This window comes from Lissotriton vulgaris, chromosome 7, assembly GCF_964263255.1.
Source record: "Lissotriton vulgaris chromosome 7, aLisVul1.2, whole genome shotgun sequence".
Lineage (NCBI taxonomy): Eukaryota > Metazoa > Chordata > Amphibia > Caudata > Salamandridae > Lissotriton > Lissotriton vulgaris.
The window spans coordinates 155,164,243-155,181,046 of NC_141695.1; the positions used below are offsets into that span (position 1 = coordinate 155,164,243).

Here is a 16,804-nt window from a genome sequence, read left to right on the forward strand (position 1 = left end):
GCTGACTCATTGCAGATCCGATTCTGGATCTGCCTCTGCGTACATTATAACACTGCCTCCATCTCTCTCTATTGTTAATGGATAGTGCACACACTCATACTTGCACATGCGCGGTGCACGCCCGCCAACACTACCCACATGCCACCACCAAGCATGCTTGCTATCATTTAGCCTGGAAACCAATACATTACCCAATGGCATGTCCCCCAGGGCCATCATTCTTGCAGACCGCGAAAACGCTACCAATGGCGGCCCTGGTTTGGTTTGGTCAGCCCCCGCGGTTCCCATATAATGTGGGCACTGACGTGGGCACGCTCTCTTTCGCCTGCCTCTGCTACGGTGACAGACAGACTGTCAAAAAAAAAACAGACTCAGCGAAACCACAGCCTTTCAAGACACGACAAAAGACGACAGAAACAAAGGTAAGAGAAGACGTCACAACATCAGCCTCCACTGTAAATTGTATATGCATAATGCTATTTTTTTATCCTTCATATGGCTTTCCTACCCCTCAATGGTTTTAAAAATTGTACTTACATAATTGAAATATTTCTTTATAAGTCACGAGGTCCTATACATCTCTAATCTTAAAAATTGTGCGTGCATACATTTCTGTGTCGTATTTCTGTACTACGCCACGTGCTTAGGCCTCTATTATTATTAATTGTGCGTCCATGATAGTATTTTTTTTTCTGAGTCACGAGGCCGTCCCAGGCCTCTATTAACTTATTGTTCTTCCTTTGTGTGCTGGAGCTGCAACAGTCTTAACTACGGAATATTAAGAACCCACATTAAAATTCACTTTTGATAGTAGCTACACAACTCAGTTTAAGATGACTAATCAAAATGTCCTTTTGTTTCCTTCACCAAACAAAGTTCAGAAGCAACCACGGCCTATCGAGCAACAGCAATGGAATTCTCTGCAAATTATTGAATATACTTTGACGTATAGAACCAAAGTTCAAGTCGAATGGTGAACTCCGGTGGCCGCACTCTTTATACAAGGTAAGCACAGCAGCCTAGATCTACAAAGTCTTCATAGCAATACATTAGAAATAAGTCGCCATAACGGGCGTCAGTAACGCAGTAGGCACTTCCATTTAGACACCACTTGAACGAGGCACTATAACAGAACTGGAATGCACGAGTCACACTGCACACGTAAAACCGTAGAGTTACCAAAACTTGTAGGGGCATAGTATCAAGAACGGCGATAAAATTATCGCCGTTTCAGCAGCAAGAAACTGCTGATAAAGCGGCGATAATGGGCTTGATAATATGCTCTTGTGAATAACCATAGCAGCCCATGTTAACACCAGAACCTGGGCTGCTATTGGAAGTTACAAGGGCCTATTATCAAGCACATTATCGCCACTTTATCGGCAGTGTCCTGTCGATAAAAGCGGCGATAATGTATCGCCTTTTGTTGATAATATGCTCCTTCATTTCTATGATAGTATGTAAAGCTTTCCTTTGTTTTGTGTAGCAGTTGTACTCTCTACGCATGCGCAGCGTCGTTTCGAAGCCCAAGTTTTCTTTGTCTTCAAGTTCAACAAGCAAACCTTTCTTTATTTCAGGTTGTAAATCTGTCACTTTTTTTTCCCGGTTCGTGTGTGTCATCCGCTGCTGAACCTTTGTACAGTATTAATGATCATATTTTTTCTATATTTATTTGAAAGGTAGTGCAGAGGCGCCAAACGTTGATTACGTACTCCGTCCACCGCCATTTTAGTAGTTTTTCACCGTTGTTTTTATTATATCTGTTAGTTAGAACTCAGTAGTTTTCAATTCTTGTCTTGAATATCTTACTATAGGATTTCAACATTTTTATTGTGGACCATCATACCCCTCCCCCACAAAATAAAAGTATCTAGGTTTCTTTATTAACTTTCATTAAACAATAAATATAACAACTCAATTATAACTATATTAAAACTAGAAAAATAACTTTAACAAACAATGTTATAAACAAATTGTGAAATGGATTCCAAAAGGTGTCCGATTGGTAATCTGCAAAAGAAAATTAGAAATAATAATTATGTAGATGTGAGTAAATGAGCTGAAGCATTACGGGGCATATTATCAAGAACTCGCCGTTTGAGCGGTAGGAAACTGCAGCTAAAGCGGCGATAATGGACTTGATAATATGCTCTTGTGAATTCCCATAGCAGCCCAGGTTCTGGTGTTAACCTGGGCGACTATGGGAATTCACAAGGGCATATTATCAAGTCCATTATCAACGCTTTAGCGGCCGTTCTTGATAATATGCCCCTACAAGTTTTGGTAACTCTGTGGTTTTACGTGAGCAGTGTGACTTATACATTCCAGTTCTGTTATAGTGCCGTGTTCAAGTGGTGTCTATATGGAAGTGCCTATTGCGTTACTGACTCCAGTTATGCCGCCTTATTTCTAATGCATTGCTATGAAGGCTTTGTAGATCTAGACCTCTGTGCTTACCGCTGTATAAACCTTGTGGCTAAACATTTCAGGCAGTTGGTGTCACAACTTGTTTTCAACAATTCTTATACACGTCCAAGCAGACAGCAGTGTCCAAGTTTAAGAGAGAAAGAGAAATGAGGTCACAGAGAGTGAGAGAGATAAAGAGAAAGAAAAAAACATTAAAACTGTCGCAGAGTCTGGAGTTGAGATTTTTTCTTTAAGTCAGACGTAGATTTACTAGCTCCTTGCATCACTTTACCCATGTTAAAAGTGACTCAAAAGTGGCGTAATAAGGTTGTGGATCTGTTTGTCAGACTGTTGTAACCTATCTGTTGTCACTGCTCGGAGGTAATTAAAGATTTTACAGAGAATCTGCTGTACACTACGCACTCTGGGCAATAATATCAATCCTGGGCGACTTTATCGGAAGGAAAATGTCGCTAAAGTGGCGATAATGGGTTTGATAAAATGCTCTATAGAATTCCAATCGAAGCTCATGTTAGATGTCCTTCACATCTAACATGAGCTTGGATTGGAATTCCTTGGAGCATATTATCAAACCCTTGATCGCCACTTTAGCAGCACTTTGCTGCCAATAAAGTGGCGATAATTTTGTTCCAAGGCTTGATAATATGGCCCTCTCTCCTTTCAAAAATAAAGGTTACACTACAGTTTTACGTGTGCAGTGTACTTGGTACATTTCACTTGTTATAGTGCCGCGTTCAAGTGGTGTCTATATGGAAGTGCCTACTGCGTTACTTACGCCGTTATGCAGACTTATTTCTAATGCATTGCTATGAAGGCTTTGTAGATCTAGGCTGCTGTGCTTACCTTGCATGAACAGTGCGTTCACCACTCGACTTGAACTCTGCTTCTATACGTCAAAGTATATTCAAAACGTTGGAGACAATTCAGTTGCTGTTGCTCGATAGGCCGTGGTTGCTTCTGAACGATGTTTGGTGAAGGAAACAAAAGGATATTTTGATTAGTCTAACACTAAAAAAAGGAAAGGTAGAGGGGGGTCTGGGGGTTGGTTTACCGACCCATATACCACCTCCACTCCCACTTGGAAGCAGGCGAGAGGTACCGACGGAGAGAGCGGGGCCTCATTTTCCCCGAGCGGATGCCGGGTGAGGTGAGGTGACTTCCCACAAAAAGCTGGGAAAGGATAATCTATTCATTTTTCCTCCAGACTACATTGGGGATCCAAGTTTCTGGTAGGATTATTTATGACTTGATATTTTGCTTGTTTCATATATCACAATAGTTGTTCACTGATATTTGCAGTGTTTACTTACATCACGGTCCTGAAGTAAGCTGGACATAATCTGTCCGTCAAGCTGAAACATGTCGACCACTCTGCACTTCGCCTTTACATAGTCATATTTTCACACTATGGGGCGTTATTTTAGTCTTAACACTGTAACAGTGCCTATTAAACATATTTTCTGCTAAAGTAGTTAATTTTAGTACACACTTTTTTCACTTAGCACACCATCACCACCGACTGGCTAGAGGGTCACTTATAATCCATCTCTACACCATCACCTGATGGGCTGGGTGAGACTTGGATTCTCTATCCGTATCCCACGTGACGATACTCCGCCATAATGGTGGTCTGATGGGAGTTTTTCAGCCACATGTAATCTTTGGTGTTTTCCATGCCTCAGTTTAGCTCTTAGATTAAGTACAACACACATCTTGACTTTATATCTCCTATATGTTTTTTGATATTTTGATTAGTCATCATAAACTGAGTTGCGTAACTACTATCAAAAGTGAATTTTAATGTGGGTTCTTAATATTCCGTAGTTAGACTGTTGCAGCTTCAGCAAACAAAGGAAGATCAATAACTTAATACAGGCCTGGGACGGCCTCGCGACGCAGAAAAAAAATACTATAATGGACGCACAATTAATAATAATAGAGGCCTAAGCTCGTGGCGTAGTACAGAAATATGACACAAATGTATGCACGCACAATTTTTAAAATTAGAGGTGTATAGGACATTGTGACTTATACAGAAATATTTCAATTATGTAAGCACAATTTAAAACCATTGAGGGGTAGGAAAGCCATATGAAGGAGAAAAAAATAGCATTATGCATATACAATTTACAGTGGAGGCTGATGTTGTGAAGTCTTCTCTTACCTTTGCTTCTTTCGTCTTTTGTTGTGTCTTCAAAGGCTGCGGTTTCGCTGAGTCTGGAGGGTTTTCGACAGTCTGTCTGTCATCGCAAGACAGGCAAGCATAGGAGCGTGCTCACGTCAGTGCCTGCATTATATGGGAACCGCGGGGGCTGACCAAGCCCAGGGCCGTCATTGGTAACGTTTTTGCGGTCTGCAAGAATGACGGCCCTGGGGGACATCCCATTGGGTAATGTATTGGTTTCCAGGCTTAGTGATAGCAAGCATGCTAGGTGGTGGCATGTGGGTAGTGTGAGCGGGCGTGCACAGCGCATGTGCAAGTATGAGTGTGTGCACTAACAATTAACAACAGAGAGATGGGGCGGTGTTATAATGTACGCAGAGGCAGGCCCAGAATCGGATCTGCAATGAGTGAACAATTCCAATCTTTCTCCTTAGCGCGCCCTGAGCTCTGATTTGTCACTGAGAGGGGGATCGCACCATAGTTTGTACTGCTTATCATACTCAGTGTGTACCGGCGCATACGGTACGAATATGCTTTGACGTTACGCGTCGCATTAAAGCTTCCGTGTGAAGTCATGTACGGCGTTCTGTACGCGAAAGGGGGCAATGTTTCTACTTGGTTTAAAACATTTATCTATGTATTTAATGTACATACTAATTGCAGACATTTGGGATAATTGATTTTTTTTAATACTTGTAATAATCATATAATACTTTTAAAAACAATTACACAAATCGCGGTAGAACATCATGCGTTCTAGTATCGAAATAGCTGCGTAAGCGCATAATAAGCGTACGCAGAGGCATGTGATTTTAAAAGTAGAGATTTGATTGGTTTATAACTTTTCCTATTGAGACTGTTGAAAGTTCCGTCCCATTATAATTATTCGACTGTTGAAAGTTCCATCCCATTATAATTATTCGACTTTGGGTTTCTAAGAAGAAGCATTTCTTCTGAGAATCTTCTCAAACAGAAGGAAGATCACAATAATAAGAGCAATGGAGTCAGCTTCCAGCAGTTCTTCAGAGGCAGATTTCATTCCTGAAGAACGTCCAAAGAAGAGGAAAGAAGCTCTAATTTGGAAGTTTTTTTACTTTTCCAGAAGGACAAAAAAAGGTTAATGCTCCAAAAGTAACCTGTAAAAGTTACCAAACAACTCTTTCAAGGGGTGATCCATCTAAAAAAATACTCCTTTGGCACAGCAAATATGGTGCAACACGTGAAGAACTTGCACCCCAAGAACTTTGCTCGAGCTGCAAGAAGGAGGTTGCACGAGAACCCACCTGCTGCTACACCAAGCACATCAACTGCGGCAACAGCATTTTCAGCAAGCAGTCAAGACCCCCATATTGATTCGGACTTTGCTAAAGTTAAAATACTATGCATTTATTGCGATAAACTTTTGTGTTGTGGGGAACAGTCTCTAGACCTGACGAAACGCAGGATCATTGCTGTCCTCGACATTAGTTGTTATTTTTAACCGACAGGGCGAGGGTTATCGATCTTTAATAAAGATATCTGGGAGTTCTCTACTACCAATTTTGGGCAGATACACAGTATTGAAGAACTCCGTTTCTGCCCTAAATTATCCGCCTCTGCCTCTTGTTCGGGGCTCCTTCTCTATAGATCCCCTGACTGCTGCCATAGTTCCTCTCTTACCCTGGTTGACTACATCGCTCTGGCTAGTACCAGCTATTCTAATTTCACTATTCTGGGCGACCCTCATCTTCATGTTGACAATCCCTCATGTTCTCATAGTGTGAATTTTATCTCTGCGCTTTCTGAATGCAACTTGACCCAACTTGTTTCTTCAGCTAAACAAAGCTGGCCAAATACTGGACCCTTTATGCTCTAACCAACCGGATGTCACCGTACATACTCCTGCTCTGGTGATTTGGTCGGATCATGTCTTGGTCCCTTTTAAGATATACCTGAAGGTTGGGGTGAGGGACACTTCTTTGCTGAAGGATTTAAGAAGGAATTGGAGTAGGTTTTTCCCTGAGTCCCTTACCCATCTCCTGAAGGACTCCGGGCCCCCCCTCTCAAATAACCTTGATAACCGCATTACAAACCTGAATACTTGGTTCAGTGAGGCTCTGGAAAAAAAATCACGCCACGAAGGCCTATTAACTCCTCGAGAACTTCACTCTCCGTCCCTTGGTTCTCTGCAGATTTTAGAGCCAAAAAAAGTGACTGCAAAATACTGGAGCGCAAATGGAGACCATCATATTCTCAGGAGGACAAAACTGGTTATCGAGCGGCTCTGAAAGAGTACCACAAACTCTTCATTGTAAAGAAAGATTACACGGCCGATCATATTGCCAGTGCCAAGAATTCCTCCAGGGAATTTTTTAAGCTTGTGAAATCTTTCACTAATCCATCAGCACTCATGCACTTGACTACTCCTTCACTAAAGATGTGTAATAGGCTTTCAAATGCTCGAGGAGAAAATGTCCCAGATATATGCTTCAATCCAGATGGAACCCCAACCCATCGGGGTGGACACATCTGGTACCCTCTATTATAACTAGCCAGTGTTCTCGGAATTTGTAACGGATCTCCATGGAGGCATCCCTGGCTGAACTCCAGAAATGTAAATCCGGGTCACCTGGTGATCACTGGCCAGCAGAACAATACAGTTTACTGGCTGAGTAGCTTAATCCATGCCTTAATGCCATCTGGAATTCTTCATTCAGACAGGGGCATTTCCCATTGGCCTGGAAACATGAGTTTCTGCTCCCGATATTGAAACAACCTAATGCTGACCCTGAAGTCACCAGCAACTTTAGGCCCATTTCTCTGGTCCTGGACCCAGCAAAAGTCTTAGAAAAATTAGCCCATCAGCAGCTTGCAGCTTTTGTGAGCCCAATGGGCTACTGCATGACTCCCAGTCCGGCTTTCGCCCTGGCTTCAGTACTGAAACCACGTTGATTGAGATGGCTGACTCCATTAGCTGGGCGGTGGGTGGAGGGTCCGCGGCCATGTTGGTGCTCCTCGACCTGTCAGTAGCTTTTGACACGGTGTCCTACCCCATCTTACTGGAACGCCTGAAATGGGTTGGCATCCAGGGGACAGCGCTGAAATGGGTCGCGACCTACCTTCATGGCCGAGAAAAACAGGTCTCTCTCCACCCCTTTACTTTCTCCGCTAAACTATTAAGATGGGGGGTGCCTCAGGGCCCGGCCCTGAGCCAGCTACTCTTTAATATTTATTTGACATCACTGGTGGAGCTCATTGCTAAGACTGGGATCAAGGTGACACCATATGCGGATGATACCCAACTGATGTTTACTTTCAGTGGGATATCTGCATCTATCTTTGACTCATTCAAAGACTGCCTTGAAAGCAGTTCTGCCTGGATGAGCAGCTCAACGATGATAAGACAGATGTCTTGTTTTTCAACCAAGCTGGACCACCCCCGACGGCCCTGTAGTGGCCAGCAGAACTGGGATCTGCCCCTACTCCTAAGGACTCAGTCGAGAATTTGGGAGTCACGTGGGACAATGACTTGCCCCTTGCTACCCATGTTCAATTTGTATCTGCAGCCTGCTTTGGCAGGATGAAAACTATCAGGAAATATATTGATTTCTTGCCAGAGACAGCACGCAAAACCGCAGTCCATGCGTTAATCGCGTCCCATCTTGATTACGCTAATGGTCTCTACATGTGTCTGCCGATTGGCCTGACCCGTAGGCTCCAGATAATACCAAATGCAGCAGCTAGACTGGTCTGCAAGGTCCCTCTTTGACAGCATATTTGTCCTAATCTCAGACAACTCCATTGGCTCCCGTTAGCCAAGTATATCGAATTCAAGGTCCTTACGTTTTTCTTTTGGGCATATCAGGGCAGAGGGCCCAACTACCTGAGGAAGAGGCTTCGCCCCTACCAGCAAGACAGATCACTAAGGTCCAATCATAAATGCTACCTTGCCATCCCCCGTTTTTGGAAGGCAAGAATTGGGGGTAGGACATTTGAGGTGGGTACCACTAAATGCTGGAACAACTTGCACATTCAATTACGTATGATGCATTATGAACAGGAATTTAGAAAGGCCTTAAACACCTGACAATTTAGTCGTAATGACTAGATTTGCACCTCTCACTGCTCTGTTGTTGTCAGTGCTAGCGCCGGGACACCCCATTCGGGGTAGCTGTGGGCTCTTAATATCTTTTATTATTATATAATTATTATGGATCCATTAAGTTAGTTGAATTGGAATGGGCCCACTGGATCAACTGATGTAACTATCGGTACACAAGTGGACAAATGCAGAAAGAAAGGCTTCTAATGGAATACACTTAAAACTTCCACAACTATGGACCGGAGTTTCAGTTTGGCAGGTGGATTACTCCTATGCAATAGTGGCGTATATCCTGTCCGCTATATTACAAGCACCTTACATCCTAATGCACTTGTAATCATGTGGACAAACTATCTTTCACATTGTGGTGCAGAAACCCCTCCTCCAAACTGTGAGTCAGGACCTAAATTATAAAGCTATCTTAAATAAAGTTATTGAATACCAACACCCAAACCATGGTGTAGTGGAATATTATATATGCAGGCTTTTGTTCTTCTGAAGACTTCACTCATTGTAAAGAAAATAAAGTTTCAAGGGGATACACTAAGTGAAACAGTGTTGAATAGTCCATACTTTGTTTTTTTATCTTTCAGCACTGTATTCATCAAGGTTATAGCTGCATGCATTAGAGGTCAAAGTCAGAGTCCCTCTCCTGTTTCACCAAACACCAAAAGGTCTAAAACTCCTGCATAATGCCAGGATGCCCATCTCCCTGTTAGTGTGGTGGATGATGAGGGAACAGCCAGTGAAGGCTTCTTATTTGGCTATTGTATTCAGTCAGGTATGCATAATGCAGAGAGACTAAAATGAATTGGCTGCCACAGAGGGAGCCAGTAGAGCTCCTCGAGCATGAGGGCTCTGTAGTTAAACTTGTTCTGGTATACAATAAGAGTTTAGGATGGTGTCCAAGAAGCCAGGGAGCTGTACAGAGCTCCTGCTGATGTATGATAGTGGAGCAGCATTCATGCTTTACCTATCTTTGTATGTATAGGAGGGAAGGACACCCAACGGATAATCCTGAAGTGATATGTAATCATGATGTTGCAAGATCACAGGTATCTTGAAAAACCTGGTATAGTAGGAGAGTTGGGACTGGCATGTTTGTAAGAGAGGCTATTTGCATCTCCAAGCTTTTATCATTGTCAGTCCTGGCAGCCTGTCGCATTCTGAGCACACTTTCACACCCGGGCCATTTCAGCAGCTCATTCATCCATCTCGCCAGTGGTTCCATCGCCAGTGCGAACAGGGGGGACAGCGAGCACCCCTGCCTCGTCCCTCTACGCACTGGATAATCTGAGGATATAATCGATCCTAGCCGTACCCTCGCTGTGGCCGATGAATACAGCACTCTTGTCCATCACCCAAATCCCTCTCCTATACCGAATTTCACCAACACCTCATACAGGTATGTCCACTCAAGGCTATCAAAAGCTTTCTCAATATCAACCGACAAAACTGCAGGTTTTTGATCTGTGTCCCCAGCACTGTCTAATATCCGGATCAATCGGCGTATGTTCATTGACGTGTTCCTAGTAGGAATAAACCCCGCCTGGTCCCCATGCACTAGTCTAGTCATATGTGGTAGCAGTCTGGTGGCTAGAATATGGCTCAAGATCTTATAGACCACCGTTAGCATAGACAAGGGCCGATAAGACGTCACATCGGATGCCTCTCTGCCGGGTTTCAGTAGTGGCACCACTAGCGCCTCCCTCATTGACTTGGGCAAGTACCCCAGCATTCTGGCTTCAGAGTACACCACCAATAGTCTGAGCGCTAAAATATCAATATATTTCAGGTAGAATTCAATCGGCAGGCCATCTACCCCAGGCGTTTTATTTCTTGCCATCTGTTTAATGGCCACTCTAATCTCAGATAGCGTTACAGGCCCTCCCAGGTCCTTCGCTTCCTCGTCATCCAGCACTGGCAGTGGGACAGAGTCCAAGTATTCACTTATTTCAGAAACCTCCACCCCCAGTTGGCATGCATACAACTTCGTGTAGTAAGACTGGAAGCGCGCCAGCACCGCCGCCTGCGAGTAGACTATTTCCCCTGTCTCTGTTCTTATGCTCATGACCGGGCAACCTCTAGAGTCTGGGTTGGCAAGCCTAGCAAGGGGCGTACCCACTTTATCTCCCTCTGCATGTGTCTTGATGGTGTATTGCTTATAATCATAGCACCGCAGCCGTTCCATTGCAGTCACCACTACTTCCTTAGCCTCAAGTAACCGCTCCTGTAAATCCGGTCGCTCAGGCCTACGCTGTTCCAGTTCCCTCAACGCATCCTCTGCTTTCGCTAGAGCAGTCAAGACTGATGTCCTTGCATTAGAGAACCTGCCCATGCATACACCTCTCACCACCACCTTCATCGCATCCCATTCTACCGACCTCGCGGTAGCTGAACCCGTATTCTCCTCAAAATAGCGTTCAATGCACTGTTGGACCGTGTCACTAAACACCAGATCCTCCAATGTATCGAGCCGCAGCCTCCATGTTGGAACTGCTGATCTCGCCCGCTTCCACTGTACCAACACCAACAAGGGATTGTGATCCGAGATAGTCCTAGTCAAGTACTCCGTGTGAGTTACCACGGCAGCCAGGGGATCACTGCACAAGACAGAGTCTATTCTGACGTGTAGTGCATGCAGGGCTGAAAAAAAGGAATAGTCCCTAGTGTCTGGATGTTGCTCCCTCCACACATCTATCAATCTCCAACTCTCCTGCCATTCCTTCCTGTGTGTGGCCAACCTACGCACTGGGGAGTCGGCCAACGGTGATTGAATTGAAGTCACCTCCTAGGATGATGGGGCCCGCCAGGAAATAGGCCAGCGAACTCGTTAGACCATCGAATAAATGGGCCTGATCAACATTAGAGGTGTATACACTATATAAAACCACATCCCTACCATATAACCTCCCCTCCACCACCACATATCTGCCCTCAGGGTCCACAAGCCGGTTCGTAGCCTGGAACGGTATCCCCGCCCTTATCCATATCAGCACCCCTCTAGCAAACGCCGAATACGTGGTGCCAAACACCTGACCACGCCATCTGTTCTGCAGTGCAGTGCATTCTTGCTTGGTTAAATGAGTTTCTTGTAACATTGCAATGTGGACGCCACGCCTCACCAGAGAAGCATGTACCTTGTTGCGTCTCACCATTGTTCGAAGTCCTCGGACATTCCATGTTAGGCATTTCAAATTAGGTAACGTCCCCATAGTAGTCATCTCCGTACCGTTTCAATAGCAACCAGTTGTTTCCCACATCATTGCAGTTGTATCCCCCCATCAGAACTACCGAAAAAACTCCCCAAACCCCACTCCCCAGGACAGGACCTAATAACACAGCTTCAGCCCGGTTCCAAACCTGTAACACAGCACACATTAGACTAATCTGTGGTCGCCACCACAGAAGGCCTTAAGGGCCGCAAGAGGGTGAGTTAGCGCCGACCCAGGGCAGGCAGAGCCCCCACCCAGCGCCCTCGATCCCATACTGCATTTGCAGCACCATACCTGCCAGCCTGCCAAACACCAGGAGAGCCTGCCCCAGTAGAAGTAACGGAATTGTTCAGCCCTCTCATTTGTCACTCATTAAAGAGTCCATCTGATGTCTGCCGGGTGACCGCTGGTCCCTTCGAGCTCTCAGCTTCTGATACTTCTTTGCAGATTTTCCTCCATCTTCATCAGAGTCCGACCCCACCGATGCCTTCTCTTGTTGCGACCTCGTAATACTCTCAGTTGCAGCTAACGTTCCTTTCCTGTCCGCCGCCATCTGAACATCCCGCATCGCTCTTTTGAGTTTATTTCGTTTGCAGATACGCTGTGATTTTCGGATCTGGATCGGTTTATGTCTCTCCCTCTGACTTTTGCCATTGCAGTCCGTTCCGGCGCGATATAACTCGAGCCACGACCATGCTTCATCCGGGGTCTGAAAGAATTGAGTGTTCCCATCTAGGATCACTCGTAGCTTGGCCGGAAAAACAAGGAGTATTGGATCCCTTCCTCCCTCAGTTCTTTTTTCACGGTCAGGAAGGACGCTCTGTTCTTCTGGACCTCCTGTGTGTAGTCCGGGAAGACCGTGACCCGGCTATTGTCCACTTGAAAGGGGCCCAGTGAGCGCGCCCTCTGTATCAGCAGGTCCCGATCCTTGTAATGTAAGAGTTTCACCACCATCGGCCTAGGCGGCTGGCCCTACATAGGTGGGCGAGCTGGGACCCTGTGTGCTCGCTCCAGGGAAAAGAAAGGAGAGAGACCCTCTGGTGCCACCACAGTTTTGAACCAGTTCTCCATATAGGCCACAGCATCGCCCCCCTTCAATTTTTTCCGGGAGGCCTACCACCCTCACGTTGTTCCTCCGATTACGACTTTCGGCATCTTCTGCTTGTCTCTCCAGTGTGGCTAGGCGGCTAAGAATATCTGTCAATTTGTGTTCCACGGTCACTACCGCCGGTTTCAGCTCCTGAAGTAGTTGTTCATTCTCCTTTACTCTATCCGAGAGCTTAGCATGGTCCGCCCTCAAGAGACCCAGCCCCATGGCGACCTGTGCTATGTCCTGGTGCAATGACTCCTTAGTCGCGGTTATTGCTTTCAATATGTTGTCCAGTCGCTGATGCAGCCTCCGCTCCTGCTCCGTTACTTCCGGGGGGGTGTGGGCCCTACCATCTCGCGCTAGCGCGGTCGCGTCTTCTCGACCGTGTTCCATGGTGGGATCTCCACCAGCAGCGGCCATCTTGGCTGCCTCGTGCGTCGCCATATGGTCGCCTTAGGTGCTTCACCAGGCCTCGCGCAGTCCGTCATGGGAGCTTCGCCCTCTGCTCTCTGACCTCGTTCAAGCGTCTCAACATTTCCACCCAGCAGCAAGCCCCTCACACGGCAAACATGCCAGGGAGCAGGGGGGGGGTAGAAGGGGTGCTGCGTCTGCCGTGTACCAGGCCGATGGGAGCCCCTCACGCCTCTAGTCCCTCTCTGAGGTCCCGTTCAGTTGGACCCACGCTCCTCGCACCTTGTTGGCAATTGTTTGCTATCCGGTTCAGTTCTGACCAGCCTCGCCCCGCAAGCAGTCTCTATCGCTCCCGTGCGCCGCCATTTTCTTCATTCTCGGCTCGGCACCTCTGGCCTCTGGGATCGGGTCTCAGCACTATGTTTGGTCTCCTGTTGGCCCCCAGCTGCTCTCCACTGCTTCTCCAATACTTCGTACGGGGAAACCGCCCCTCAGGGAGCGCCGATGGTGTAGTTTTCAGGAGAATTAGCGGGATCAGGCGCGGAGCTGCAAGCTCACGCCGCCATCCCGATCGGCGTCCAAGCCACGCCCCCGTTAAATATATATTCAGGCATTTTCTTTGTGTGGATATATTTATATATATGCATATCTTTGAGGTACTCATATGGGAGTAAAGATAGTAAATCTATACTTACCTTAATACACTTACCCTCTCAATATTTTGCCCTTCAATATTTTTAACACAATAATTTGTTCCCAAGATACGTTTCACGTTGATATTCTTGTCATACTGTCATACAAACACTTTACAACTGGATGGCACTTAAGTGACATTTGAAGAACTGCGGTCATACTGAGTTCCCAGCATTACGTGCGTTATTGCGCAGTTATGAGAAGACAGTTGAAATCTTGTCCGTCATGACGGCATATGAGAGTCACTACTGGTAATGTGAACTTGAAAATTGTTGCCGTTATCCTACCTATGATTCGAACACCGATGGCCTCCAGACAGACGTTCTGTGGCGGGGTACATTCCTCTATCTTGATGCGGTCCACTGCACATCCCCCATCATTAAAATCCTTACAGGAGTAACAACGTAGGCTGGCAACTCCTGAAAGAAAAGGAAAATGTGAGTAAAAGAAATTGAGATGAGGGGGATGTCTCTCTTTCTCAAGCAACAACACACAGGCCTTGTCATGGTGAACCCCCAAAAGTCACTAAATTAACCTGTGCCTAAACTTCTGGTAGGTTGGCGCAATATTTGTCAGGACTAATTTAGAGGCACTGTGTTAAGCATAAAATGCAGCACTAAAACCGTAATAAAGTGAAGTTGAAACAAAAGAAAAATCCCACACCAATTTACAAAAATAGTGTACAATTTAATGAATAAACTGATACCAAAACAAATTAAATCCAATCATTGGAACTTGGATTATAAATTATGAAGTTAAAAATAGTGCCTAAAAAATTAAAGCACCAACTGTGGATATCTTTTTCCACAAGAAGTGAAACATTAAGGCTAACCGCGATAAAGAACAGTCCATATAGAAGGCTGTGACCAAAGAGTCATTGTCACTGGGGAGCGCTGGGTGAAGCCTAGGTGAAAATGTTGAAAAAGCTCTGAGCAGGAGAAGCTGGATTTCCAGGCGGAGGAGGCGGTTGCCATCGAACCGGTGAAGCTTTTTATCTTTTAAAGTTAGACAATTTTTTAAAAGTTGTAAACCCCAGTAGGATGAAGCTGCAGGGTGTAGCCAAAGAGGTCTCCACAAAGCTGGCTACCATCACCGAGAGGGCCTGCTGAACAGGATTTTCTGATACAGAGATGAATGTAGCTGGAGCTACTATGAAGCAAGGCCAACTCGTGATTCTCCTTGGGCGGTTTTGGATGGCAGGTAGGTCCTGGTCTTCCGTTTGTTCTTCTTCCACTTGTTGATGAAAATCTTTCTAAATTCCTACTTTTAGGGTTAGGCAGGAGGAACACCTTTAGTACCATTTCTTAGGGTTCAAGGCCTGAATAGGTCCAGGACTTGGGGGGGCTGGGGTTCACTGCAGTAGAGGCCAGGTGCAGGTGCACGATCTCTGGAACTTGTAATATTACTATAGCTCACACAGGAGGCTGGCCAACTAACCCATGGAGTCAATCTAGTAGTCCTGGGTTCAAGCAGAAGGGCAGTCATCTGGGGAGCAAGGTGGGCTTCAAGTAGCAGAGCAGAACTTTGGTAACAGCAGGGTTGTCCTCTGGGTACAAAGCAGGCCTCAAGCAGCAGGACAGTTCTCTGGAGTTCAAGGTTGTCATTCTGATGTCTTCTACAGGTCTGGGATTTTACTGAAGAGTTGGTCTGAGGGTCTAATATTTATACCTGGTGCCAGCCTTTGAAGTAAGGAAAATGTCTAGACTACCCCCACACTTGGTTATGAAATGTTCCTTCCTTTCCCGGATAAGCCACCAAGAAGTCCAGGGTCACACACAACTAGTGTTAGATTTCTTTGGGTGTGCTGGACGTGGCCCCTATTGAAGTGCAAGAGGTCCAGGGAACAGCCCCTCCCCTTATCTTGTCAGGATGGCCCATCCTGCCCACATTTAAGTCCTATTGTCTCACTGTCTGGCAGCAGGCAACAAATGGTTGAGCTGAGTAAATGTACATTTTCTGAAAGTGTAATTTTCAGACCTGAGGGTTTTAAATTACAAGTCACTTGAGACCAAACATGACATTTCTATCTGCCCCCAATCAAATGTTAGCAGTTATTACATGTAATAAGGTAACTCAATGTTAAACTATAGAAGAGATAGGCCTCACAATAGTGAAAAACGCATTTAGGTGTATGTTGCTACAATGGCATGTAAAAATTTAAATACAATGCCCCCTACCCTGTTGGGTGTGCTGGAGACTACCTTAGGGCTGGGTTATTTGTATTAAAAAGGAGGTTAAAGCTTTGCAAGTTTATTTTGCCAGGTCAAAATGCCAGTTTAAAACTGTGCTACAGGCTGCAATGGCCGGCCTGAGACATGTTTTAACGAGCTTAGTTAGTGGGTGGTACAAGGAGTGCTGCAGGCCCACTAGTAGCATTTAATTTACTTGCCCTGGGTACATGTAGTACCACTTTACTATGGACTTATATCTTAGAAGTATGTATGTCAATTTTGCCAGGTTTCAGGAAGACTTACTCGTTGTGTTCAGTGCTCCGATGGTCATAATATAGAGAACTGCCTGCAAATTCTGCCTATTAATGACAACCTCCTCTGCAGAGTGCATCCCTCTCTGGAGACACACATCATGTGAAAAGTGCTTGTGTTAACATGAGTAGAAGTACTCTCTATGATCTGTGTGTCCCTATTGGTAACTTGCACAACTAGCTCCTGTAGATAGGGCTTGACTAGTAGGATAAGCGCCCTCATAATGTTTATCTGAAGAGT

At 45.4% G+C, this 16,804-nt stretch overlaps 1 protein-coding gene across 1 annotated transcript in view; it reads right to left on the bottom strand.

The window, feature by feature from the left end:
• Positions 1-16,804, bottom strand: part of LOC147701040 (ly6/PLAUR domain-containing protein 5-like) — a 275,228-nt gene that overhangs the window by 208,778 nt on the left and 49,646 nt on the right. Inside the window, exon 2 of the mRNA XM_086929842.1 lies at positions 14,369-14,500. Coding sequence (XP_086785968.1) covers positions 14,369-14,500 — 132 coding nt within the window. The remainder of the gene's footprint in view (positions 1-14,368; positions 14,501-16,804) is intronic.